The following is a 23,834-nucleotide window of genomic DNA, read 5'->3' as shown; positions in this document are numbered from 1 at the left end:
TGAGATGGAATCTGCCCATGGCCTCATTACACGCGCTGTAGAAGTCACGCTCGGTTGCAGTAACATGTCGTGAAACGGCCATGGAATCTGACCCGTTGCAAGGAAGCAGGACCACTGAAAGCTACGCAGAGAATCGGCCAACCTGTAAAATCCGTACAATGCGCCGAAATATTTACCTGTTTTCCTTGGCAGGAAAACGCATGTACATGTGCAGAAGGCTTACAACCCAAAAAAAAAAAAAAAAAAAAAACCCCCGGAAGCGAAATACGCGAATTATCCGGGGGTCTCAATCCTGGGCCCGTCTCAACTTGACGCCGCCGCCGAGTCGGGCTTTAACGGATCGACTGTCTGTGCCGGCAAGGCGTTCCGAAATCTGCACCACAAAGACTTGTATCAGCAGGATAAGCAGTCGCGCAAGGTGGTCCAACAGGCCCAGCTTTGGCCTCTTCCCCCGGCTGTAGGTTGAGTCTTTGAACTCAAACGGAAGTCTGGCGCCGAGGTGTTGTTGCGCCACGAGCAGGCCGCTGCTGAAACCGTCTTCGTGAAAACCGTACTTGGTCCAGGCCCCGGCATAGCTGATTCCCCGCTTATTCTGTATGTGCTTTAGAAACCTTTGGGCGCGAATGGCCGCCGGGGTGTACAGCGGATGCGAGTAAAAGAATCGGGCCCTTGTCAAGGCGGCCCGGGGCCGATGCAAGGGATTCAAGGTTACGAGAACGTCACCAAAGGGATCTCGAGGGATGTGCTGCAATATGTTCATGTTGTACGTGAGAGACACCTGGTCGACACTGGCCTTGGAAGGGGAGGACAGGGTGAGATAATTCCAGCTCGACCAGGCCTTGCGATTACGCGGCATCAGAGTCAGGTCCGAATGTAGGACCGCTTCGTTCTGCGTCGTTTGGAAGCACGACAGGACGTCGCGTTCTTGCTTCGTTGCCGAGGGTCCGAGTATGGACAATGCCTGGTCACCGTGCGTGGCCAAGATGACGTGGTCAAAAGTGGCCGTCTTTCCATTCTCCAAGTGTAGGACGACACTGCCACCTTGGTCGTGTGAGAGGCGTCTCACCGCAGTTTTGAGAAACAGGTGGTTGGGAGGGAAACCCTTCATGACGGCATCAATGTATGACTGCGATCCTTCCTTCAAGGTAAGCCAGTCTGGTCGAGCAGCTATGGTGGAAAGGAGGTGATGATTCCACCTGCCCGCTGTGTCAGTCCGTCGTCACCGTTCAAAGCGTAGCACACCATCGCAGCCCTGCTTACAGAAATCGAACCAGCGTCAGTACGGGAAACTCTAGACTGCACTTGTCCGGACTAGTGCTCCACACAGCTGCTGTCATTGGGATGAGATAGTCGTCTCGAAAAGCTTCCGAGTACCCCTCTCGATCTAGGTAGTCGCCAATGGTCTCGGTTTCGCCAACAGACTGAAGAATGTCGTCCGTCTCCTTGACGGCATCTTCTTCTCCCTCGTTGATTAAGAGGTCGAGCGCGAATTGGTTAAATCGAACAATGTCAAAGATCATCCTCCACATGCGCAAGGAAAAGAGATTTTTTCGCTGGCAGAATATAGCACCGAGACTGGTGCCGGCCCATTCAAACAACCCATGATCCCTTGAGACTCCGAATGACATTTCTGTTGGTTCAGTTGCTACGCTGATCTTTTTCAGGAAATTGATAAAGTTTGCTGAACACGGGGGGAAACACGGCATCAGTAAAGAGGAGGGAGATGATGGTTCCAAGATAGGATGGATGGCCTGCTCAGATAGACTCACGATACGTCGCAGTGTTCAAGACGATGAATCCCGTATCGACAGCGGTAGAGTACTTTCCTGCTTTCCACCGAACGGTGTTGGTATGACCACCCAGGCGGTCTGCAGCTTCAAACAAGTAGACATCGTGGTACGTTCTGTTCAGAGCCCAAAGAGCAGCTATTCCTGCACAACCGCTGCCGACGATGGCTACCTTTTTTCTGGCAGAACAGTTAGCCAACCGACTCATTGGTCCCCTACGCTGCTGGCCGATGGGAACACGACGAATAGCAATGATGAATGAATAAATAAATCAATGAATGAATGAATGAATGAATAAAATAGTCACAATTAAGAGGGGAAGAGAGAGATGAGGTGTCGAACGGGAAGAAGAAGGAAAAATGCGTGGAGAGAGGCAAAAAGATCCAAGACAAGTCTTTTGGAAGGAGATTTGATCAAGTCAAGGCCAAAGAACATCAACCGGCAACGTGCGGGATGGCCGACGTGGAATCGGTTGGCCAGAAGAGAGAGGGAGAGGGAGAGGAACAAGGGAACCATGGAACATGGAAACATGGAAACAAGAGAGAACCAGGGAAACACGGGAGCATGGGACCGTGATAAACTTGATAAAACATGTGGCGCCGTTGAATGCAGCAGCCAGCTGCAGCTGCAGAGAGATTGCACAGCCAGATGTGATTCGATGACGTCGCCGAGGAAAGGGGACTTCGAGGGAGCAAGCCGTAAGCAGATGCAGAAGCAGATGCGCACATGCAGCAACTTACGAATGTTCCGGCCGTGTCATGGCGTCCAGGGCCGGCCAAAGCAGATCGCACGGCAACAGAAGCAGAAGCCAAGGACATATGCAGAGCACATGAATCTCCAAAGTCCAAACTGGCGGGCGACGAAAAGACGAAGCGAAAAAGGCACGCGAATTAGACCAGGGCGATTGGTCGTTATTGACGTAGCCGAATGGCCGAATGGCCGAATGGATGACCTGTTCCTGGTACCTGGCACATACCTGTAGGCCTACGGAGTGAAAGTGACTCAGCAAGTATTCTCCACTTTAGGTTAGGTACCTCCTGGCACCGACGGGCACTTGGTCTCCCCGTAGCTGTGCCCAGGCCCCCAGCCCCCTTCAAGGCTCAAGCGTTGGCTGGCACCAGACTATGTAGGCCTCGGCTAAACTACAGCGGTGACCAGACCCAGACAAGACAGTCATGTCAGTCAGGTCAGTCAGTCAGGCTTGCTCTTGCTGGATGCCCCAACAATTTCAACTTTTCACGCATCGTGCCTAAATCATGTATGCCCTTGACCTCGGGAGCCTCGGGACACAGCTACCAATCAACAACCAGCCAGAAAAACAAGAACAAAAGCACCTACAGGGAGCACACCGACATGGCCGCGTTGCCGCCGCATCCCGTGACATGTGCGTCGCCCGAGAAAATCATGATTTGAGTACAGGTGTGAGGTACGGAGTAGAGAGAGGTTGGAGCGCTACCTACCATCTCTGAATTGGAATAGTAATGGCCATGTCGGCACTCAACGGGATCGGACAACGTCGGTACGAGTCGCCAATTCTTGGAGCGCCGTGCAAGAAATCTTGCTTCCATCTGCCCGGCTAATACAACTACGCGCCACTGTGATGGAATCACGACGCTCAGCCTGTTTTCTTCATTCTCCGGGGGAAATTCAACTTTCTTTGAGGAGGAAAGAGGAAGAAAAACTAAACGCCAAGCCCCGTCGCAACTTATCATCGACGACGCACGGACCAAGTCTCCTTGCATCTGCTCACGTGAAACGCTCCTGTGGCTGGTTGCTGACTGGACCCGCCTTTACAACAACATCCAGCTCGTGAACGTGAACTCCGGTCACATCGCCAACCCTGCTTGCTCATGAACGTCAACTTGCGACCAACAGTACAAACGTGGTTCCTCTGGAGCATCAGACTGTTCTCGGCTCAGTAGGCGTCCATCTCACGCTCAACGCGGCGATCGTTTGCCTTTCCTTTGCCTTTGTTGTTGCCTTCAGCCGACCAGCCTGCCTTGTCTCCAGTCTTGTCTCCAGTCTTGTCTCCAGTCTTGTTCCAGCCCATTTGGCCCGCCAGCATGTCCAATCCCCTTGATACCGATGCTGGCTCTGAGCTATTCAGCTCTTACGAAGCAGAGCTCAAGCTTGTTCAAGCAGACCTGCTGCAAAAACTTGATCAGATCCCCGAGCTGTCAGGCGAGGCTCGTAAAAGCGCCGTGGCACAAGCGGAACGGGCTTTGGAGGAGGCAGATGAACTTGTGCGTTTTCCCTGTCAAGAATGCCAGCGTGTCTTTGGAAATGGGACGCTAATTGGGAAACACAAAAAAAAAAAAAATGGTCCACCTCTGTAGTTGGATTCCATGCGTCTAGAAAAGCAAAACATTCCCACTTCGTCGCGAGCAAAGGTCAACCAGCGATTTCGCAACTACGAAGCCGATATCGACGCCCACCGACGAAAGCTCTCCGGTCTTGCTTCAGACCGTGCCGCTCTGTTCGGCACCCGCTATACTGATGAGCCTGCTGGATCATCTGATCTGCATCTTGAGCAACGTCAGCAGCTGCTGTCGGGCACCGATCGTCTGGACAGAAGCACTCAACGATTGAAGGCCAGCCAGGCATTGGCCAACGAAACGGAGGCCGTTGGCGCTAGTACGCTGGCCGACTTGGAAATCCAACGAAACAGAATTCAGCACACGCAAAGCGTCCTGCTAAGAAGCGAAGGCTATGTTGATAGAAGCGTCAAGACGTTGAGAGGCATGGCTCGGAGGTAACGGCCCACTCAACGGGGTTACAGCCTCCGTATGGTGGCTTGCCTTTGTCACTGGCGAGCATAAAGAGGCTGACGTTGTTTTTTTTCTGCAGAATGGCTACAAACCGGGTGATTACCATCGCCATCATTACTGTTTTGGTACTTTTGATTGTGGCGGTCATAATCAGCAAGTTCAGATGATTTTGGGTCATGTCAACGCTTGGAGTTTTGGGGCTGGATCTGGCGACAGGGCTTGGGCTTTTGAACTTTATTGCTTTGCTTTGCTTTTATTTTTTATCTTCTCTTCGTTAAGCCATTCTCTGCTGTGCCAGCAAGATTCGTGCGTGGCTGGCATACGCACGCGTACTGTGGAGGAGCAAGACATAGACGACGACTGGTGCACCAACGCGCATCAGAACATGGCTAGAGGTAGAGTGTACGGAGTAAAAATGACCCATTCATTCATTCATTGGCCTTCGGCCTCTGTCTTCACACAGACTTGATCCAAATCTCGGGCCCTTCCACCACATGCAAACGCGGTGCAACTCTCAGCACTGCATACATCAATCAACGCGGGCAGTCACTCGCGGATAGGGGAATGGATGACGAGTGTCGGTGCGTATCGAAAGCGTACGGGGAGGTACGGAGACGGAGCAGCACACCGCGCCGAAATGCGAGCCCAGCTTAAGAATGATGCATGCAAACGGAACGAAACCACTCGAGATTCGAACCGTGACTTCACAATTGACGAACCCATTGCCGTTTCTGTACTCTGCAGCTCAGCGTTTGCTCCAGCGCTAACCGTTTTGGCGCAACCAGCCTGGCACAAGCACAGCACAGCTGAACCGCCTCGCCAGCCCCCAGCCCCCAGCCCGGCTGAGCCGAGCAGAACTCCACAGTGCAGTGGGGCCACCACCGGAAAAACTCAGTTGCATTGGCCCGGACCGGGTCTGGAGTGGGGGTAGCTCCAGAGTCCAACACCTCTTTCCTCCTGTGCCTCACCACCCACACACAAATCTTTCCTTGACCAAATTCCCTTTTCTCCAACATCACAACTTTGCCGCGCCAGCCTATGCCAAAGGGCGCCAACCTGCTGCACTCCCCCCCCGTTTCCCTTTTGGCACGCTGTCCTCTTTGACACTGCCGCAGTTTGTCGTTTGCTTGTGTTTTTTTTTCTTTTTTTTTTTTTTTGGTACCTCTTGTCTCTCGCTGCCGCGCGTGCTCAACGTGGCCTCTCCAGAGTCATGTCTGAATTTCTTGGGTACGCTGAGCAACCGGTCTTTCTCACGCAAGGGCCTCGCACATAGTCTGACCTCTCGTCAAATAGCTCTCGCATTTCGCTCATATCCAAGAGTGATATTCGGTACGCATATCTGCTCAGCAACACTCGAGCCAATAACTGATTAGCCCCGTGCCAAGCTATGTGGGGACTCTGCATGAAATAAATTCGGACGACTCAACGGTATCCCTCGAGAATGTCCGTTCTTACGGCACAGAAGGTCGGAGAGGAAGACCTCAAGAGGAGATCTCACCGTCAGACCAGGTCTATGAATACATCGTCTTCCGTGGCAGCGACGTGAAGGATCTGCGAATCGAAGAGCACCCTGGCATCAAGGAGACCAAACCCCCTGTCATGCCCAATGACCCTGCCATTGTCGGAGTAAGTCTAGGCTCTTGCACCTGTACTTTTCTTGCCACCACCCTTCCATGTATGATGAACCATTGCGGATGTAAACATTTGTCACGTCGGAAAAGCGCAAAAAAACAATGTCGAAATTTCCGTTGCCTTCCTTCTGATCATGGACCTATATTTCATGTTTCTTTTCCTGCTCGGGGAGCTATTGCTCTGTTTTCAGGAAAAATGAACTGACTATGATGGCCAAGGTTCGAGCCAGAGATTCTACTCAGTCACAAAACCGACCTGGTCCACAAGGCCGTGGCGGGTTTCACCACCCTTACCCGCCACAGAATAACTTTTACGGCGGCTCAGCACCACCGCCGCCTGGCTCGTGGGGACGTGGCGGCCCGCCCGGTCAAATGCCCGGACCTGGATTTGCGGGAGTTCCGTATCCGCCTCCTCCTGGATGGTTCCCCACTGGTCAAAGCTATCCGCCTGGAGCCCCTACAGTCCCTGCAGCCACCGGAGCCCCCGGAGCTTGGAGTAGCCCTCAGTTTCCTCCAGGACCTGGCGGTAATCCGGCAGCTGATGGGCCACAACGAGCACCCTCTTCAGGCCCTACTCAGGATTCCAAACCAGCTGCTGCTGTAGAGCAAGCCAAAGCCCCTGCCCCGGTTCCTACCGAGCCCAATTCTCTGGCTCAGGCTGCACGCCAAGTTGTCAATGCGCCGAAGCCGCCAGTGGAATCCAAGCCCTCTGCTGAGGACGTGAAGGCTGTTGCTACGAGTTTGAAAAATGGGTCAGTACCTGCGCCGGCAGCCACTAGCCGCAACACTCGCCCTACACCGGCACTACCTCTGACTGGATCGACGGCGAAACCGTTCCAACTCCCGAACACGGGGAGGCCAGCCAATGCCAACGCCAAAGGTCCATCCAACACGGCGCCAAGTAGCGTTGAGGATGCCACCAACGCTGCTAGAGCTGCTGTCGCCTTAGCGATGGCGCAACTGGAAGGCAGCGGGAGCACTGCCATGGACAACTTGACGAAAAAAGTCAATGAGATGCGAGTGAACGCCAACAAGAGTGCTCCAAGCGGACGCGGCCGTGGCCGTGGCGTACGACAAGGAGGGGCCGCAAAGGTGGAGGTTCCGGATTCGGACTTTGATTTCGCCCAATCCAATGCCAAGTTCAACAAGGAACAAATTGCCAAAGAGGCCGGTGCTGGCGGCGGCGGCAGCGGCGGCGCAGTTGTGTCTCCTGCCAAGAGCGTCCGAACAGAGGACAAGTCTGGACTCGGTACGAGCAACGCGGCTGGACCTTACAATAAATCAAGATCGTTCTTCGACAACATATCCAGCGAGGCCAAGGAGCGAGCCGAAAACGGCGGCCAGAAACCTGGCGGCGCGGAGTGGAGAGGCGAAGAACAGCGCAGGAACATGGAGACGTTTGGGCAAGGCAGCGTTGACGGTGGATACCGGAACCACCGCGGACGCAATCGAGTTCGAGGAGGCCGCGGCCGAGGAGCCTTTAGCCGCAACGGCCGAAGCGGTAACGGCGGCAATGGCGGCAATGGCGGTAGTCGCCCCCAGCATCAGGCTACTGCTGTGAACCAATGAAGATGACGGGGGGTTGGCCGTGGTCAAGTTTGGATGGCCCTCGGCTTCGCACCGCTTGACGTGTACACGATTGTTTCCCCTTGCCTTTGTGTCTTTGTCGATTTCCTTTTTTGTTTGCTTTTCTTTCTGCCAGCGACTACTACCATGCGAATGCTCCGTCTTCATCATGTAACACCATCTTTGGGATCTTAGGCGCCACGGTTCAAGCGACTAGTTGCAGTCGGGGTTGGTATCGACGTCTTCATTGCGGCCGGTGGTGCTTTGTGATGATTTTGTTTACCCGTTGAGTTGAGATGACTATTGGAGTTTGGATCGAACAGCAGGAGCAGGCTGGGGGTATATGCGGAACATGACGAAACAAGCACGGCGTGATCAACGACCCACGACCCGCCTTGTTTCATGCTGTCCAGAACGACAGCCTCACATGGCGACAGTGAGGATGGCGCGGACGAGAAGGAAGAATGAAATGGAAAACTTGGGACCGTGACCTGACGGACACGAGGGGGGATTGGTGTTGGCGACAAGTTGACGCCAAGGTCCCTTGCCTCGGCTCGCGTATGTGGTCGAGGCTTTGGTCAATAAAACCCATGCCCAAGCCCAAATGAGTTTCCGTGAATCAAAACATGCGGCAGTCGTAGCTAACAATTTGCCAGGCAGGACGTGGGCAGTCAGTCAGTCGGCTCGAGTGAAAAACGTATGTGGCCAACTGCACAACAATGACTTTGTACGCAAATTATTGATTTCTTTTGTTCAGTGGTGGTTTTTGTCAGGTCAGGTCAGGTCAGGTGTCAGGTCAGGTCACAGTCAGTTACTAACCCCACCCCCACCTGGGCCCACCAGACGGGATCGAAGTCACCAGACGTTGTGTAACGAAAATGACTGGAAAATGCCCCGCCCCACTATCCACACCCACCCCACCCACACTCACACTGGCACATAGTACATACCAGACCCACCCCCACCCACACACACCAGACGGATACGCACCTGCTGTGCTCCGTATGTAGGTACCTCCTGTACGTTAGCTGCCACCAGGTGTCGCCTCGCTGAATAAATTGACCACATGCAGACTTCTTTTGCATCTTGACCTGTTCTGGCCGGCGTGCGTTTGATCAGGAACAGCGCATGCGCAAGCTCCAGGCGAGTGTGTCGGCGAGTGTGTCTCTGAGAAACGCCTTTGGCTGCGAGCATTCAATCCACTCGGCCCCGGAAGACGATCAAGACTGCTCGACCGACAGCGGGTACCGTAAGCAAGGCAAGCACCACAGCCATGTCGAGCAGACAACTGCGCAGACTTCAGCAGCAAAAGGAGACGGAGAAATCCCAGCAAGAGGGTGGACCCGATTCTGACGAGACTGGGGGGGACGCCGATGAACCGGGACAAACGTCAATAAAATCCCGACCGAACCTCTTCGCAGCGTTGGGTGCCGGTGACGACGACGGCGACGACGGCGACGACGGCAACGACGATGACGACAACGACGATGACGGAGACGACGACGGCGGCGACGTTGGCAAAGATGTGGAAGCGCGATTGACGGAATCGCAAAGCCTCGATAGTCCAGCTCGAGCTACATCAAGCGCCCAGAAGAGCAAGCAGAAGAAGAAGAAGAAGAAGAAGAAGGCCAAGACCAAGACCAAGACCAAGACCAACGAGACCAAACCCCCCGCCATCGACCAAGACCAAGACCAAGATGAGGATGAGATCGACAAAGCAATCAAAGAGCTGAGGCCGGACTCGACTGCCGCAAGCGGTAATTCGGCGCCGGACGTCCAAGGCTGCGGGAACACCCTTGGCCCGCGGAAACGACTGAACCAGCTACTCTCCATCAACCCGCACCATCTTCGAGCCATCAACGAGATGCGACATCTGTTTGGACGAGAGATTATAGAGTCGGCCAATGCAGAGGAGCAACAGGAAGCCACCAACCGGCGCCGACAGCGGACGCCGCAGCACGTTGACCTTGAGACGTTTCTACGTGAGCCACCAGGGGCCAAGAAGTTGCCCGAGGTGTCGCTACGGCGCAACGTATTCATCCAGGGACGAGAACACTGGCCGCGCCAGTCGGCGGGTGGGCTGACCCTGAAGGAGATGGGGAAATCCGACCACGGACTCGCAATTGAATATGCCTACGTCCATGAAAAGGAATACGACATAATACAGGCCTTTTTCTTTGCCTCTGTGCAGTTGGGTGATCCCATGCGCATGGTGCATTTGCTCAAGGAACGCCGTAAGCCGGCGCCCCCTGCCCTGCCCTGCCCTGCCCTGCCCTGCCCTGCCCTGCCTTGCCCATGGCGCAACGCAACCATCATTGTGGTGCCACTCCAACTGGCCTTCTTCGTGTTTTTGCAGAGAACAATGGGCTAATGGTTCCGAGACGGCTGTAGCATACCACGTTTCAACGCTGCTGCAAGTCAGCAGTGTCGCGAAGCAGGACCAGAACATGTCCCTAGCAGCCGAACTATGCGAAAGAGCTCTGTTCACGTTTGGCAGAGTCACAACATCGGCGTTTCGAAGAGACATTGAGCAGGGAAGGGCGCGGCTCGACTTCCGACGACCAGAGAACCGCCAATTCTGGCTGGCTGGACATCACTACCTGCGCAGCTTGATCCGCAAGGGAACGTATCGCACCGCGCTCGAGTGGGCCAAGCTCCTGTTCGCCCTGGATCCCGGAGATCCATACGCCATGAGGCACTACATTCACTTCCTGGCTCTTCGCGCGTACGAGTCGAAATGGCTGGTTGACTTCCTCCAACAACTAGAGAGCCTCGGCAGCTTTCCGGACATGGTGTACCTGCGGCAGAGCTTGGTCTTGGCCAAGCTGCAAACCGGCGAGGTGGAAAGCGCACGCGAACTGCTCAAGCACGGAGTGCAGACCGTTCCCTGGCTTTACTGCGCCTTGTTCCAGGAGTTGAATCTCGACGCGCCACCGTCCATCTGGGGCATCAGCCCAGCATGCGACACCAGGACGTTTTGGACCAAGTTGTACTTGCACCAGGCCAAAGACCTCTGGAACAACGCGCAAGCGACGAAGCTGCTGCAGGACGTGACGGCAACTCTGGACCGGGTGGACGTGAGCCGTCTTGCGCAGGAGGACGGCGCCGTTGACTTGGGTTCGGTAAGGTTAGCATACCTGGAAGGTCACACGTCCCTGCTGGCCGCAGCGCCGCGACACCTTCTGGACGGACAACCCAATTACGAGTTCGATCCTCTTCCGCCGGCCGAAGAGGACAACATATTCACCGGTCAGGGGACTCGCTTGCCGTGGCGAGGGCGGGGCGAGCAAGCGCAAGGCCTGGCGATCGACGACGAGCTAATGGCCCGCATGCAGAACCGGCTGGTTCGGCTGGGCGCGCGTGCGGGAGCAGCAGCCGCTGCTGCGCCCCAAGGAGATGCAGGATTTCTGGGCATGAACCACCTTGGCGCGGACAACGACGACGACGACGACGAGGAGGCAGTCCTGGCGCTACGAGCGGCAGATGACGAAGAGTTGCAAAGAGACATTGAGGCTCACCTGGGCCGGGACGCTGGACAGGGCATCGTGGCAACGGTCCTGCAAATGCTGGGGTTCGGTCGACAGACGGCTAGATCAGGTGAGGATGAGACGCTGCCGGAAGGGGAAGAGGACGTGCCACCTGGGGCCTGGCCAGAAGACGGACGGACCGAGTGAGGCTGGCTGAAGGACAGACTGCCTAGGCACGTGTAAGGATCGAGACGGCTGGCCATGGGGGATGCTGCATGGCGGAGTCTGGTTGTACGTTTATGAAACGCACGCTGCAGGCATGTATACGCAGACTTGTGTGTGTGTGTGTGTATGTGTGTGTGTGTGTGTATGTGTGTGTGTGTGTGTTTGTGTGTATGTTTGCGTGCGTGTGCGTGTGTGACAGGGCACGGAATGCAAAATCACGGACGGACCAGCTCAAACCGTGCTGTTACGAGATTTGACCAAGAGGACAGGAATCAAGGGCGGACCAGCTCAAACATTGACGGTGACAATAAACGCCACGGCCGCAAACCCAACAGTGCAAAAGACGACTGACTGTGGGAAACTCTTGAAGGAGGCGGTTGATGGAAGAGCACGGCACTACACAACCGCCGCGGCATTGCACACTCGGCACAAGTATGCGGCTTGCGGCTTTCGCGATATCCAGGGTTACGGAGTGGCGACTGGATCGCGGGTTTGACCCTTTGGCGTAGTCGCGGACGACAGGTGCTGCGTGTTGCGGCCAAGGAGATGTGATGTAGCTGAGGAGACGTGGTGACCGTCAGGCTTGCTTGCAAGACGAACCCACGGTCATGGATGCTCGAAGCTGCGTGGAAGGGGGGGGGGTGTGTCCAAGACGTCTTTGACAGCCAAGACTGCGACTTGATGCCAACGTACACCGCGCCAGCACGCCCAGCCTTTCGCGCGGTCACGACCCTCCCGCCAGGCCGGGCCGTTGGCGAGAAGCAAGGATCCGCGGGGCCACGGCAAGGCGGCAAGGGAAGCACGAAGTGCCCAGCCGGTTCGGTAGTTGAAGCAAGCCACGCGCGCTGGGAAGCCCCATTAGTTCGTTGGCCTCGGCCTCGGCCCCGGGGCGGCGCGATTTGCCATGGGCATTTTCTCTCGCCGAGATCACCTTCTATCTTCTTTTTCTTTTTTTTTTTCTTTTTTCTTCCTTCTGTCTGTCTTTCTTTCTTTCTTTTTTCGCCCTTTGTGTTTTACATCGTAGCTGGGGACCGAGATGCCGTCCTGGCTTTGATGGCGTCGAGAACCAAGCATGGGTCTTGCGGCCGAGTCGGACACAGATCGAGGGTGGGGCGGGGGGGCAAAGTGCATCGGAAAGGTCGGAGTCGTCGTCGTCAAGAACAAGAGTCCCAAGAGAGACAGAAGAGACGGACGGCTCCGGTGGAACTCGGAGCTTTATTCACCCAGCCAGGCGGTGTGGGCCGTGCGTCGTGACCTTGTCACCTGGGGACGGGAGCAAGATCGGCGGCGACGCATCGTCGGTTGTGGCTAAGCAAAAGCATTGAATGAGAAGCAAACTTGACCTGCTCGCAGGAAACGGCGGGCATTGGCGATGCATCGACGTGAGAGACGTGCTGTTTGCTCGGTGCGGAGAGTAGCGTGTAGTTTTCCGTTGTTCGGGGTGCTTTGTGGTGCTCTGCTCAGATCAGATTACGCTTGACGCCGTACATATTGACATCCTATGCGCCAGGCAGCTGCAGCGACTGGCAGCGGCTGGGCAGCGGCTTGGCAACAGCTGGCAGCAGCTGCCAGCCAGATTGACAGCGCAAGCCATCCCCCGCCTGCTGACCATCTTACAGAACACGCACCTACCCAGCGTTGCCAGGTATTGATTGACTCGATTCGAGCAGTTTGGCGTTTAGCGACGCACGACTCGGAGGATGACGACGACAACGACGACGACAACGACGACGACGAAGCCGACACTGACGACTCACAGGCAGCAAGCAATGTACTAAACGGCCCCTTGATCTTGGACCCTCGGGCGGGAAAGCCACTGCAAAAGTCCCAACCCGGAGCGACCAGCGACCAGCGACCAGCGGCCAGCGGCCAGCGGCCAGCGGCCAGCGGCCAGCGAATAGCGAAATGGCGAAATGGCGAATACCGCGTTGGTGCGCCGCTTCCAACCTGACGACTCGTGTTCTTGGATCTCGCCATCCCGTCACGCCGCATCATGGGGGCGCACGCGGCGGGGTTTTGCCCTCGGGTTACTAAAAGCCAGAAACACAAACCTTGTCCCCCTCCTCCTCTCCCCACCCCTCTCTCTCTCTCTATCTCTCTCTTTCCCCCGAAAACGGTGAGTGAATCAGCCATGACCCGTCGAATATCGAACCAGCCGAGACGGATGTTGAGGGAGGGACGGCGTTTTGCTGGAAGTCAGCCACCTGGTACCGTGTTGCCGAAATGGTCTGAGCCGACGTGGCCGCAGCCACAGCGCGTAGCTGTACGGGTCCAGGTAGCACCAAGCAGAGAATAAACCTCGGAATTAGGCGTGACACGTCGCCGCCGGGACACCCAACTCTTTCGGTACACCAGACGCGTTTCTTTCGGTTTCTCCTCTTTTTCTTTTCTTTTTTTTTTTCTTTTTCTTTTTTATTTATTTATTATTTTTATATATTTCTCCTTCTTGTTTGGAGCCAAACTGCCCATAGGCGTCTACATTCTGTTCAAAACCCCCCCCCAGCTTACCTGGAGCAGGGGCCTCTTTCTTGGTGGCTTTCTGCATGCAAGTCGACCAGACTGGGCAGGGGTGGCCAGCCGCGGCGATTCGGCCGAGGCGAGGGGTGTCGCTGCCAGATGATGGTCCTTGGTACGGAGTAGTGGTCACGACTTCACGACTCGCGCCTCGCCACTGGACGGGTTCCATAGCCCCCGTGCCTTTGTCTCAAACAGGCCTGGTTGGTCGGGTGTGAACGCCGGCCGGGTTGCCCGAGCACGGGCTGGCTTGGCTTGACTGTTGCTTCTCTACGGAGTACCTAGGGCATTCACCGCTGGCTCGTCGTTGTCCTCCTCCTCCAGGGCCTGTTAGGGCAGTCAAGACTCTCAAGACGGTACTCCGTATGTATGGGTATATTCGACTCAAGCCAGCAAAAGAACGACCTGGACGAGGGCTGGCGCTCAACCGTCAGGCAAGCTGCACGCCGGTCTGCCATGTACCAGACTCCCCTGCCCTTTGAAGGCACCACGGGAGGAGGCAATCGGGGACATGGCATCGCCCAAGTTTCAGCCTCCCTTGTGTATCTCCGCCTCCGCGCCCGCCAAGCAAGCGAGCTTGATGATGAGTTGACTAGCGTGGCTACAGCGGCCCCGACGGATCAATAGGCCACGATCACTGCTCACTGCTCATCACTGCTCACTGAGCTTCACCAGACTCGTCGTCTCCGGTTTTTCGGTTGACCAGCAGATTCACCCCACCAAAGCCCACTCTCTCTCACTACTGTATAGTCCGCCAAAATTCACGCTTTCGTTACCATCCATGTACAGTACAGGCCCACGGCCCGTCAAAGAAAGAGTCTGGTCAAAGACGGGCTGAATTGCCCGGGTAGGTTAAAGACGCAGCCTCCCTGGATTGAAGCCAGCTAGGTAGCTACCTTGGGTACGGAGTACCTAAGTTACTATATCCCTTGAAGCGTGTACCGGTACCGTGTCAAATACTTTACCAAGGAGGTCTGGGAGAAACCAGACTTCCAGCCGGAGCATCCTGGCCCTCGGCCCCTGGCAGAATGCTGAACTCCACATGAGAGTACCGAGCGCATTACTACGTAGCAGGAGGCCATTGCTTGGAACCAGCCGGGCAAGGGGATACTCGACTGCATGTCGTGGGACAGGGAGAGAACCAGACGTACGGAGTACAGTGCAGTTGCAACTTGCCAGCGTCTGCCTGGGTGGTGGACGTTGACTGGGACAGAGATCCGTCAGTAAGCGGCTGGGGTTTGTTAGCGGCTTGCGACGGCGATATCCACCAGGCACAGGCCTGGACTGCACTGCACTGCACTGCACTGCACTGCACAGTGATTAGGCCCTCTGCAGTGTGCACCCACCTATGCTCCGCTCCTTCCTGCCCGCCCCTTGCTCCTTGCTCCTTGCTCCTTGCTCCTGCCTGCATTTTGCGCCTTGCTCCTGCCTGCACCCTGCTCCTTCCTGCTCCAGCTCCTCCTGCGCAACCCTGGGCCAAGAACCTGAAGCAAGACCGACGGATTGTCACGATTGACTGGAACTTGGTTCCTTGCTCGACACCACGTCCCCCTCTTGTCCTTTCTCCTTCAAGTCTCACCCTCGGATTCTCCCTCCTTAGCACTTGCATTCCGGCCGCTTTCTCCAGGCAGGCATGTCGGTTTGCCTGTTGGCTTATTTTAGCACACAGCACGGCGCACCGACCTTTCTTTCATCAGTCATTCGGCCGATCGCCAGCACAGCTCCGAAGCTTGCCGCATTCCCCCCCCCCCCTCCTCCTCCTCCTCCTCCTCCTCCTCCTCCTCCTCCTCCTTCTTCTCACGCCGTCCCGACATTCCTCCCAATCTTGTCCTAAAAGAAATAAAAACAAAAACAAAAACAAAAAGGGCTTAAAAGGTCAAGCCAGCCATTCTGTCGGCCCCTCCCTCTGTGGCCGGCCCATTGTCTGGGTGCTATCCCGTGCGACCGACGACCGACAACCGATCGACCGACTGGACACCAAGCCCAAGCCCAGCCCCAACCATCCCAGCGTCCCGGGCCACACAACACAAGTAGACTTCTAGTCGGACAAGAATCCCCATTTTTTTTTCGCTCCTACCTACATAGGACTTGGTGCCTCACAGGTTTCCTCTAGCTGCGGCTCGGTCCATCCTCTCCTCACCCCTCCACGCTCTTAACGCTCAAGCGGGTGATAGAGGAATTTTTGCCCAAGCATGGCAGACCCCCCCAATATTTCACGTCTCATCGCTTAGAATCCCTCAAAACCATCTTTTAGCCGAGGACAACAATACGAACTATAGGGCACGGCTCACTCGCTTTTCCGTGTGCGAGGCGCTTCGCTTGGCCCTGGGACTTTCCGCTCCGAGCGACGATTGCGACCGACAGCCAGCCAAGAAGCAACAACCAAGACCGCCACATCAAAAGTTCGCCCGGCGTTCTGGCAGTTACGTATCGACTGTAGCATCTCTCCCACGTCCTGATCAGTCGTAGCGGCAGCTCCATCAATCCGCTTGCCGTGTACAGAGTAGTATTCGAGCGAAACCCTTCAATCACACGCGACGCGCTGCCTCGCACTGTGACTGGTTCCTAGCATGAGCAGGAGCTTTGCTGTCAAGAACGAAACCATGTCCAGCGCGATGCAGGGGTATCCGATGCCGACAGAGGCGGCGGCGGCGACTTCAAACAAGCCGTCATCGAGCGGCTCTGCGACAACAAACTCTTTCGAAAACGCTGCCGCACATATGCGGACACCGCCGCAACAACACGCCGTCCACACACCTCCGCACGGAATATCTGCCCAGCCGTTGGCAATGGCCCAACAGCAGCACCAACAGCTGCTCCAGCAATCCCAGCAGTCCCAGCAACAGAGAAGCGTCAAGCGCCCGAGACCAGTCAAGTCTTGCACAGAGTGCCGAAAACGAAAGTTGAGATGCGATCGCCTTCTTCCGTGCTCCCAATGCCAAAAGTCAAGTCGCATTTGTAAATACGCTGCCGACCATGACCCAGCAAACCTGTCAGATGCCTCCGACACCGAGGCAGTGGATTCCGTGAGCAGGCCGATCAAGAGAACCTGTCCCCCCGGCTCCGGCTCCGGCTCCGGCTCCGCAAACGCAAACGCAAATGCAAACGCAAACGCAAACGCAAACAACCCATCCGGTATCAACGAAGCCGCAGCAACACCGGCCAAGAATGGCGGATCCCCGGGCCTGCCCGTGCTGGAAGAATTGACCTTAAGAATGGAGCGGCTGGAAAGGCACATGCAGGGTCGCAGCCCTGCCCCGACAGACATGAGTGGAGGCAGGATCCTGTACGCAGCCGATAGTACCGTCAGAGGGTTGACCGTCAAACGAGGCGGCATGACGACTCGCTTCTTTGGCCAACATAGTCCAAGAGTAATGCTTAATGTGGTGAGTTGAAATTTACAGGCGGAAGCAGGCTGCTGCTGCTTCTTCTTCTTTCTCTTCTTTATCTTTTCCTTTCTTAAAGACAGTCATATCTGGGGGTGAGAGCCGTCATGATTCTAACGTCGGGTCCTTTTTTTTTTTTTTTTTTTTTTTTGTCTTTTCTAGTTTCCAGAAGCGCGAGCGTTTCTTTCGGGACAACTTCAAAGGAACGCCGTCGATGTACTTCTTCGAAACTTTCGACTTTTGCACAAACATCGGCAAGACGAATTGCACATGGCAATGAAGCCCATAACTGTATTTGTCGATTCGATGATGCCGGTGCATAAGCGCATGACGGATATCCTCCCGAAAAAGGACATTTGTGACCGTCTTGTCACAATGTACTTTGATACCTCGGAGACTATATACAGAATCCTTCACGCGCGGACGTTTTATGACGCATACAACATGTATTGGGAGGGCAAGCTGCAATCCGAGACGTTTTTACCCCAGCTTCTCTGCGTCTTGTCCGTCGCCTCCCGGTTCGAAACCAAGTCGAGAGGCATGGGTCACGAGCGTAGCGATGGGGTTCACATACCCACTGCATGCGCCCTCATTCAGAGCTGGCTGGATAACCTCAAGGGCAAGCAGCTCGTTGACATTAGCACGGTGCAGGTGCAGATTCTGCTGATACACGCGTCCAGAATGATTACCCCGAGACTGCAGGACTCGTGGACCAAGCTGGGCTACGTGCTCAGGCTGGCGATGAGCATGGGTATGCACCGAGACCCCTCCGAATTCGAGCCTAGGATGCCGGTGTTTTGGGGCGAGATACGCCGGAGACTTTGGTTCACCTTGGCGGACATGGACCTGCACATGTCAATCGCCTGCAACATGCCCTCCCTGCTTCGAGACGGCGACTTTACCTGCAAACCCCCTCGAAACCTCAACGATTCCGAAATCTTCCTCAGCATGCATGAGTTACCCACGACGCGACCCATCGACCAGATGACGGACAACCAGATGCAAGTCTATGCAGCCATAACACTTGCTGCCCGAATGCGGGTTGCTCCTCTCGTCAACCGCATCGACTCTCTCCGAGATTTTTCCGAGGTCCTGGACGTCGGAACCAAGCTAGAGCGCTTCCTCGACGACATCAACTACATTTTCCCGCGGCAGGGCTCATACAGCGCCTCCCAGAAGAGCAAGCAGTGGAGGAGCCGCGTCATCCTGGACATGCACGTGAGGCGGCCGCTCCTAGCGCTCTACCGACCTCTGGCCTTGGGAGCCGCCGACGTGCCGTTGGAGATATCGCGAGCCTTTCTGAAATCGTCGGTCGTGATACTAAAGTACATGGATGAGCTGGATCCGTCACTGGCACAGTTTCACGAGGTTGCGGAAATGTATCACCAGATTCTGAAACCCGACATTATCTATTCGTCACTGAGCCTCTGCTACTACATCCAGCCCGCTGTCCGGCAGAATTCCGAACTGCTGGTGCTGGGCAACTCGGGTGGCCAACACGTGCCGACAGAAACCTCGGACGAGCTGTCCTTGAGCTCTGGCGAGAGCATGGTGCCGTGGTCACCACTGCGCCTGATATCGACGGTTCAGGAAAGCTTGGACCTGCTCATCAAGTTTATGAGTGGCAGCGATACCAAGGATATCTTGTGTGTTGCCACCGTCTTGGAGAGCGTCAAATGCCCTGACCCAAAGGTTCAAGACATGACGCGCAATCTTTACGCCGTGCTTGACGCTTGCTTACGGTCATCGGGCATGACAAAGGACAAACTCCGCTCGGTAACCATGGATCATTACGGTCCCGCAGATTCGTACATGCACGGTCAAACATCGTACGGCTATTCAAACAGCAATATGGGACAAGGGAATGCGACTGCCCATCTTGCGGGATGGACCTTGTGGGAAGGCTGGGACTTGTAGTGCCGGGAAGAGGAGGGTGGGGGGGGGGGGGGGTGTTTGTTTGATGGGAAGTTGCAGTAAGTGGAAATAGTGCCGTGGTATATATAATGCCTGACGTGTATGTGTTGGCGTTGGATCGTGGATGCGTTTTGGACACCGGCTACTCTGCTTTGTTTCTCGTTGATGAGTCTTGTACTTGATGGAAATATACCCCGACAGCAGCTGGTGGCTGGCGGAAGGCGCGGATTGGTTTCGTTGCACGGTCTTGAAAGGTCAAGCTGTGGTGATGCTGCCAAGAGTCGAAGAGGGACAGACGATGCTGATGACCGCCCTTTTGTTAGAGAGAGAGAGAGAGAGAGAGGGAGAGAGAGAGAGAGAGAGGGAGAGACAGAGAGAGAGAGAGAGGGAGAGACAGAGAGAGAGAGGGGGGGAGAGAGAGAGAGAGAGAGAGATAAAGAATACGGGCAACAACAGGACACGGATTTTAGCCCGGTCCCGTGATGCCGATAATGGTTCGTCCAAGGGGCCGGCACGAGCGCGGATATGAGTGGTCCGCGTGGGTCTGGCTCCCCGTCTTTTTCGAGCCTCGGCTATATGTCAAAGTTTCGTCTGAAGTCTTGGACTCTACCAGGTCCCACGTTATAGGTACCTATAGGTACCTGCCCCTTTTCGCAACGAGCCTCGGCAGCATCGCAACGGCGCTAGCCAGCCACGGAAGTCTGGACACGGTCCTTCCACCCCCGCATCGGGCGGCGGCGGCGTCGTTGTCGACATCCTCGTTGGTTGAGAGGGTTGGTGCCACAGACGCGAGGGGAGGCAAAGCCGGGACTGATAAATAGGCACTGCTTTCCGGCATTGGCGCCTGCTCGAAGGAAATCTCTGGCGGAGGGCGAGGACGACTATGATCGCGCCTGCTCTTTTCTGTCGCCCCCGCGGACTTTGAAGCCAACAACTCCCGCCGCCCGCCACTCCCCCCAATCTTTGCCTTGCTTTGCCTTGCTTTGCCTTGCTTTGCCTTGCTTTGCCTTGCCTTGCCTTGCTCTGCCTTGCCTTGCCTTGCTCTGCCTTGCTCTGCCTTGCTCTGCTCTGGCCTGGTCTGTCTGCCCTTCTCTGCCCTGCCCTGCCCTGCCCTGCCCTGCCCTGCCCTGCCCTGCCGCGCCGAAACCGACAAAAATGGCGCCAACCGTGCCGATGCCGGCTGAAAAGTCGCCCGTGTACGTGCTGGGCGTGGGCATGACCAAGTTCGTCAAGCCCCGCGGGCAGGTCGACTACACGGAGCTGGGGTTCGAGGCGGGCGTCAAGGCGATGCTGGACGCGCACATCAACTACGACGAGGTGGACCAGGGCATCGCGTGCTACTGCTACGGCGACAGCACGTGCGGGCAGCGCGTCTTCTACCAGTTCGGCATGACCAAGATCCCCGTCGTCAACGTCAACAACAACTGCTCGACGGGGAGCACGGGCCTGGCCATGGGCCGGACGCTGGTGGCCGCCGGCGCGGCGCACTGCGTCCTGGTGGTCGGGTTCGAGATGATGGCGGCGGGCAGCCTGCAGAGCGTGTGGACGGACCGCGAGAACCCGCTGGGCACGACGGTGGGCGTCATGGCCGAGACGCGGGGGCTGGAGCCCGCGGCGCCGGCGGCGGCGCAGATGTTCGGCAACGCCGGGCGCGAGTACAAGGAGCGGCACGGCGCGCGCGACGACGACTTTGCCGAGATTGCGCGCGTCAACCACGCGCACTCGGCCAACAACCCGTACGCGCAGTTCCGGCAGGTCTACACGCGCGACGAGATCCTGCGGTCGCCGCCCGTGTTCGCGCCGCTGACCCGGCTGCAGTGCTGCCCGACGTCGGACGGCGGCGCGGCCGCGGTGCTCGTCTCGCGCGCCTTCCTCGACGCGCGCCCGCACCTGAAGGAGCAGGCCGTCGAGATTGCCGGCCAGCGCATGGCCACCGACGGGCCCAGCCTCTTCTCCCGCAGCGCCATCGACCTGATGGGCTACGAGATGACGCGGCACGCGGTGCGCGCGGCGGCGGCCGAGGCCGGCATCTCGCCCCTCGACGACGTCCAGGTCGTCGAGCTGCACGACTGCTTCAGCACCAACGAGATGGTGGCCCTCGACGCCCTGGGCCTGTGCGACCGCGGCAAGGCCCACGAGCTGGTGCGCCGCGGCGACATCACCTACGGCGGCAGGTACCTCGTCAACCCGTCGGGCGGGCTCATCTCCAAGGGCCACCCGCTGGGCGCGACCGGCCTGGCCCAGTGCGCCGAGCTGGTGTGGCACCTGCGCGGCTGGGCCAACAACCGCCGCGTCCCCGACACGCGCTACTGTCTGCAGCACAACCTGGGGCTCGGCGGCGCCGTCGTCGTCACCGTCTACCGCCGCGCCGACGCCAAGGCCGCGCCCCGGCTGGACGACGACGAGGTCGGCCGCCGCAACGGCCTGGGCTACAACCCTGCCACCAGGGCCGGCGGCTTCACCCGCGAGCAAGTCGCGCAGGTGCGCAGCCGCACCGCCGCCAGCGACTGGGCCTTGGCCGATGTCCAGGAAAAGGTTCTGTCGGCGCAGCTGTGACGGAAGGAGGGCCAGCAGCGTTTCGAAACGGCCGGGAAAAGTGCAGGCGGAATGAACGGGGCCAGGATTTTGTTGTCGCGTCTGGTGGCACCGGTTTATATAGTTTTGCCAAAGTCTCAAAGTCTATCTATCGATGAATGATGATGATGATGATGATGATGATGATGATGATGATGATGCTGATGATGCTGATGATGATGCTGCTGCTGCTTCAAGTCCGTACACTCATTGATAGGGGTGTAATGGAATGGTCATGGTCGGTTGAAGCGTTGCGTCTCCCATTTGGCTGCTCGGAACGTTGGCTTTTGCGCGCAAAAACTTGGGGCGTTGATTAAAGTGGGGGGAGATGTACTGTAGTGTGTCGGAGCGGCGTCGGCCACGTCAACGTCAAACTTTGCTTGTTTTTCTTTCCATGCCCTTCGCGTCTGGGTGTAGCGTTGTCCCCAAGGACAGCTTTGACGGGCTAAGAGAGCCAGCCTCTTTTTTTTTTTTTTTTTTTTTTTTTTTTCCCCTTTTGGTCCCCCTTCTCTCGGCTCTTTTCGCTCTTCAGCGTCATCAGGGCCATTTCACCATGGCCCTCGGCTTTCCTTTGTTCCCCCGTCTGCCCGCCGAGCTCCGCCGTCTTGTGTGGGATGAATACCTCGCGCCGTTTGACAAGCCCACTGTGTACCTGTTCAGCAAGAACTTCATCCTCGACCACGTCGACCCCGAGGGCGAGGACGAGCGCTACGCGGGGATGTCGCGCGTGCCCCTCGTGCAGGTCAACACCCCCCCGACGCTGCACGTCAGCAGGGAGTCGCGCGAGGCGACGCTGCGATGGGCGTCGGGGCGCGGCATCACCCTGCGCTTCCGCCGCGAGACCCAAGGCCACGTGCTTGCGCGGCCGTTTGACCCCGGCAGGGACGCGCTCTACGTGTCGCGCGACCGGTGGGAGGAGTTTTGCGAGCTGCCCTGGGAGGAGGAGGCCGACGCCGACGACGACGCAAAAGTCACAGCAACCCTGCAGGGTGTCGCCGCGACGATCCAGCACCTCGCGCTGCCGGCCTTTACGGCCTACTACAGCTTCAACGAGCTGGGCGGATACCTCCTGGCCTTTTTCACGGGACTCAAGACGCTGTCGTCGGTGTGGGGGGACTTGCCCGTCGTCAGGGACTCGGGCACCCAGACGACGAGGACAACCAAGACCAGAACGACTACCACGACGACGACGACGACGACGACGACGACGACGACAATTACGAGGCAGCGGCAGACGGACGACGACGGGACCGACACGGGCGTGGACCCCGCGACGGGGGACGTGGAGCAGAGCGTCGCGGCCGAGATACAGCCCCGGTGGGAGCTGCGTGACGAGACGGCCGAGGTGGTGAGGATGTGCGTGCGCGATCCGCTCGACGGCTCCGAGAGCTGGGAGGAGGGGGAGCTGAACATGTGGATGGGCGAGCTGGAGGAGGCGCTCCTGTCGCTCGAGATGCCGGAGCATGTGTACGACTACGACGAGGAGGAATTTGTGGTGGCGTTCAAGGCGGTCAGGGCGGAGAGGTGCGGTTGACGGGCAGTCGAGGGGGGGGGGGGGGGGGGGGGGCATGGATGCCCATCGTATGACGCGATGGTGGGATGAAATGGCGCTGATGGCACGATGCAAAAACGTCTCGACATGGCTGATGGCTGATGGCTGATGGCTGATTTGCTGGGCACGGCTGCAGTGCTAGCTGCGAGCGGCGTAGATGAAGCCGATGATGATGATGATGATGATGATGATGATGTGGAAACGCTGATCTGGGTCGACGTCTTTTGGTTTTGCGTCGTCGGGGTTTTCACACGATATGCCAGCTGCGGCTGCTGGCAGCGTGAACAGCCGGGTTGACAGCTGGCAGCGGGAAACAGCCGCTTGAAACAGCCGCTTGAAATAGCCGCTTGAAATAGCCGAGCCGAGCAACTGGCGGCGGCTCTGGCCAATGCTGCATTGCATATAGTATGCATGTGCTTTCCTGCTGTCACGGACCCGCTCATCCCGCCC

The 23,834-nt window shown here is 57.0% G+C and overlaps 11 protein-coding genes across 11 annotated transcripts; 8 read left to right on the top strand and 3 right to left on the bottom strand.

The window, feature by feature from the left end:
• Positions 1–286: 286 nt before the first annotated feature.
• Positions 287–1,995, bottom strand: UV8b_00709 (uncharacterized protein; the record flags this gene model as incomplete). Its single annotated transcript, XM_043138207.1, has 3 exons — positions 287–1,196; positions 1,261–1,681; positions 1,770–1,995. The coding sequence occupies 3 exons, from the start codon at positions 1,993–1,995 to the stop codon at positions 287–289; spliced, it is 1,557 nt and encodes a 518-aa protein (XP_042994141.1).
• Positions 1,996–2,096: 101 nt separating this feature from the next.
• UV8b_00708 (uncharacterized protein) lies at positions 2,097–2,605 on the bottom strand (the record flags this gene model as incomplete). Its single annotated transcript, XM_043138206.1, has 2 exons — positions 2,097–2,468; positions 2,528–2,605. 2 exons carry the CDS (start codon positions 2,603–2,605, stop codon positions 2,097–2,099), a joined length of 450 nt encoding a protein of 149 aa, XP_042994140.1.
• Positions 2,606–3,121: 516 nt separating this feature from the next.
• Positions 3,122–3,529, bottom strand: UV8b_00707 (uncharacterized protein; the record flags this gene model as incomplete). The annotated part of the gene is made up of 2 exons (XM_043138205.1): positions 3,122–3,442; positions 3,515–3,529. 2 exons carry the CDS (start codon positions 3,527–3,529, stop codon positions 3,122–3,124), a joined length of 336 nt encoding a protein of 111 aa, XP_042994139.1.
• A 321-nt stretch (positions 3,530–3,850) lies between these two features.
• UV8b_00706 (uncharacterized protein) lies at positions 3,851–4,722 on the top strand (the record flags this gene model as incomplete). The annotated part of the gene is made up of 3 exons (XM_043138204.1): positions 3,851–4,030; positions 4,124–4,539; positions 4,635–4,722. The coding sequence occupies 3 exons, from the start codon at positions 3,851–3,853 to the stop codon at positions 4,720–4,722; spliced, it is 684 nt and encodes a 227-aa protein (XP_042994138.1).
• A 1,043-nt stretch (positions 4,723–5,765) lies between these two features.
• UV8b_00705 (uncharacterized protein) lies at positions 5,766–7,755 on the top strand (the record flags this gene model as incomplete). Its single annotated transcript, XM_043138203.1, has 4 exons — positions 5,766–5,782; positions 5,849–5,884; positions 5,941–6,181; positions 6,406–7,755. The coding sequence occupies 4 exons, from the start codon at positions 5,766–5,768 to the stop codon at positions 7,753–7,755; spliced, it is 1,644 nt and encodes a 547-aa protein (XP_042994137.1).
• A 1,270-nt stretch (positions 7,756–9,025) lies between these two features.
• On the top strand, positions 9,026–11,426 carry UV8b_00704 (uncharacterized protein; the record flags this gene model as incomplete). The annotated part of the gene is made up of 2 exons (XM_043138202.1): positions 9,026–9,986; positions 10,144–11,426. 2 exons carry the CDS (start codon positions 9,026–9,028, stop codon positions 11,424–11,426), a joined length of 2,244 nt encoding a protein of 747 aa, XP_042994136.1.
• Positions 11,427–12,516: 1,090 nt separating this feature from the next.
• On the top strand, positions 12,517–12,756 carry UV8b_00703 (uncharacterized protein; the record flags this gene model as incomplete). The annotated part of the gene is made up of 1 exon (XM_043138201.1): positions 12,517–12,756. One exon carries the CDS (start codon positions 12,517–12,519, stop codon positions 12,754–12,756), a length of 240 nt encoding a protein of 79 aa, XP_042994135.1.
• Positions 12,757–12,945: 189 nt separating this feature from the next.
• UV8b_00702 (uncharacterized protein) lies at positions 12,946–13,395 on the top strand (the record flags this gene model as incomplete). Its single annotated transcript, XM_043138200.1, has 1 exon — positions 12,946–13,395. The coding sequence occupies one exon, from the start codon at positions 12,946–12,948 to the stop codon at positions 13,393–13,395; it is 450 nt and encodes a 149-aa protein (XP_042994134.1).
• Positions 13,396–16,678: 3,283 nt separating this feature from the next.
• Positions 16,679–19,261, top strand: UV8b_00701 (uncharacterized protein; the record flags this gene model as incomplete). The annotated part of the gene is made up of 2 exons (XM_043138199.1): positions 16,679–17,344; positions 17,507–19,261. The coding sequence occupies 2 exons, from the start codon at positions 16,679–16,681 to the stop codon at positions 19,259–19,261; spliced, it is 2,421 nt and encodes an 806-aa protein (XP_042994133.1).
• Positions 19,262–20,413: 1,152 nt separating this feature from the next.
• Positions 20,414–21,814, top strand: UV8b_00700 (uncharacterized protein; the record flags this gene model as incomplete). The annotated part of the gene is made up of 1 exon (XM_043138198.1): positions 20,414–21,814. The coding sequence occupies one exon, from the start codon at positions 20,414–20,416 to the stop codon at positions 21,812–21,814; it is 1,401 nt and encodes a 466-aa protein (XP_042994132.1).
• A 571-nt stretch (positions 21,815–22,385) lies between these two features.
• On the top strand, positions 22,386–23,366 carry UV8b_00699 (uncharacterized protein; the record flags this gene model as incomplete). The annotated part of the gene is made up of 1 exon (XM_043138197.1): positions 22,386–23,366. One exon carries the CDS (start codon positions 22,386–22,388, stop codon positions 23,364–23,366), a length of 981 nt encoding a protein of 326 aa, XP_042994131.1.
• Positions 23,367–23,834: the final 468 nt, after the last annotated feature.

Source organism: Ustilaginoidea virens, chromosome 1, assembly GCF_000687475.1.
Source record: "Ustilaginoidea virens chromosome 1, complete sequence".
In the NCBI taxonomy this organism is placed as follows: Eukaryota; Fungi; Ascomycota; class Sordariomycetes; order Hypocreales; family Clavicipitaceae; genus Ustilaginoidea; species Ustilaginoidea virens.
The sequence above is the reverse complement of the archived record's forward strand: the minus strand, read 5'-3'. Positions and strand labels throughout refer to the sequence as shown.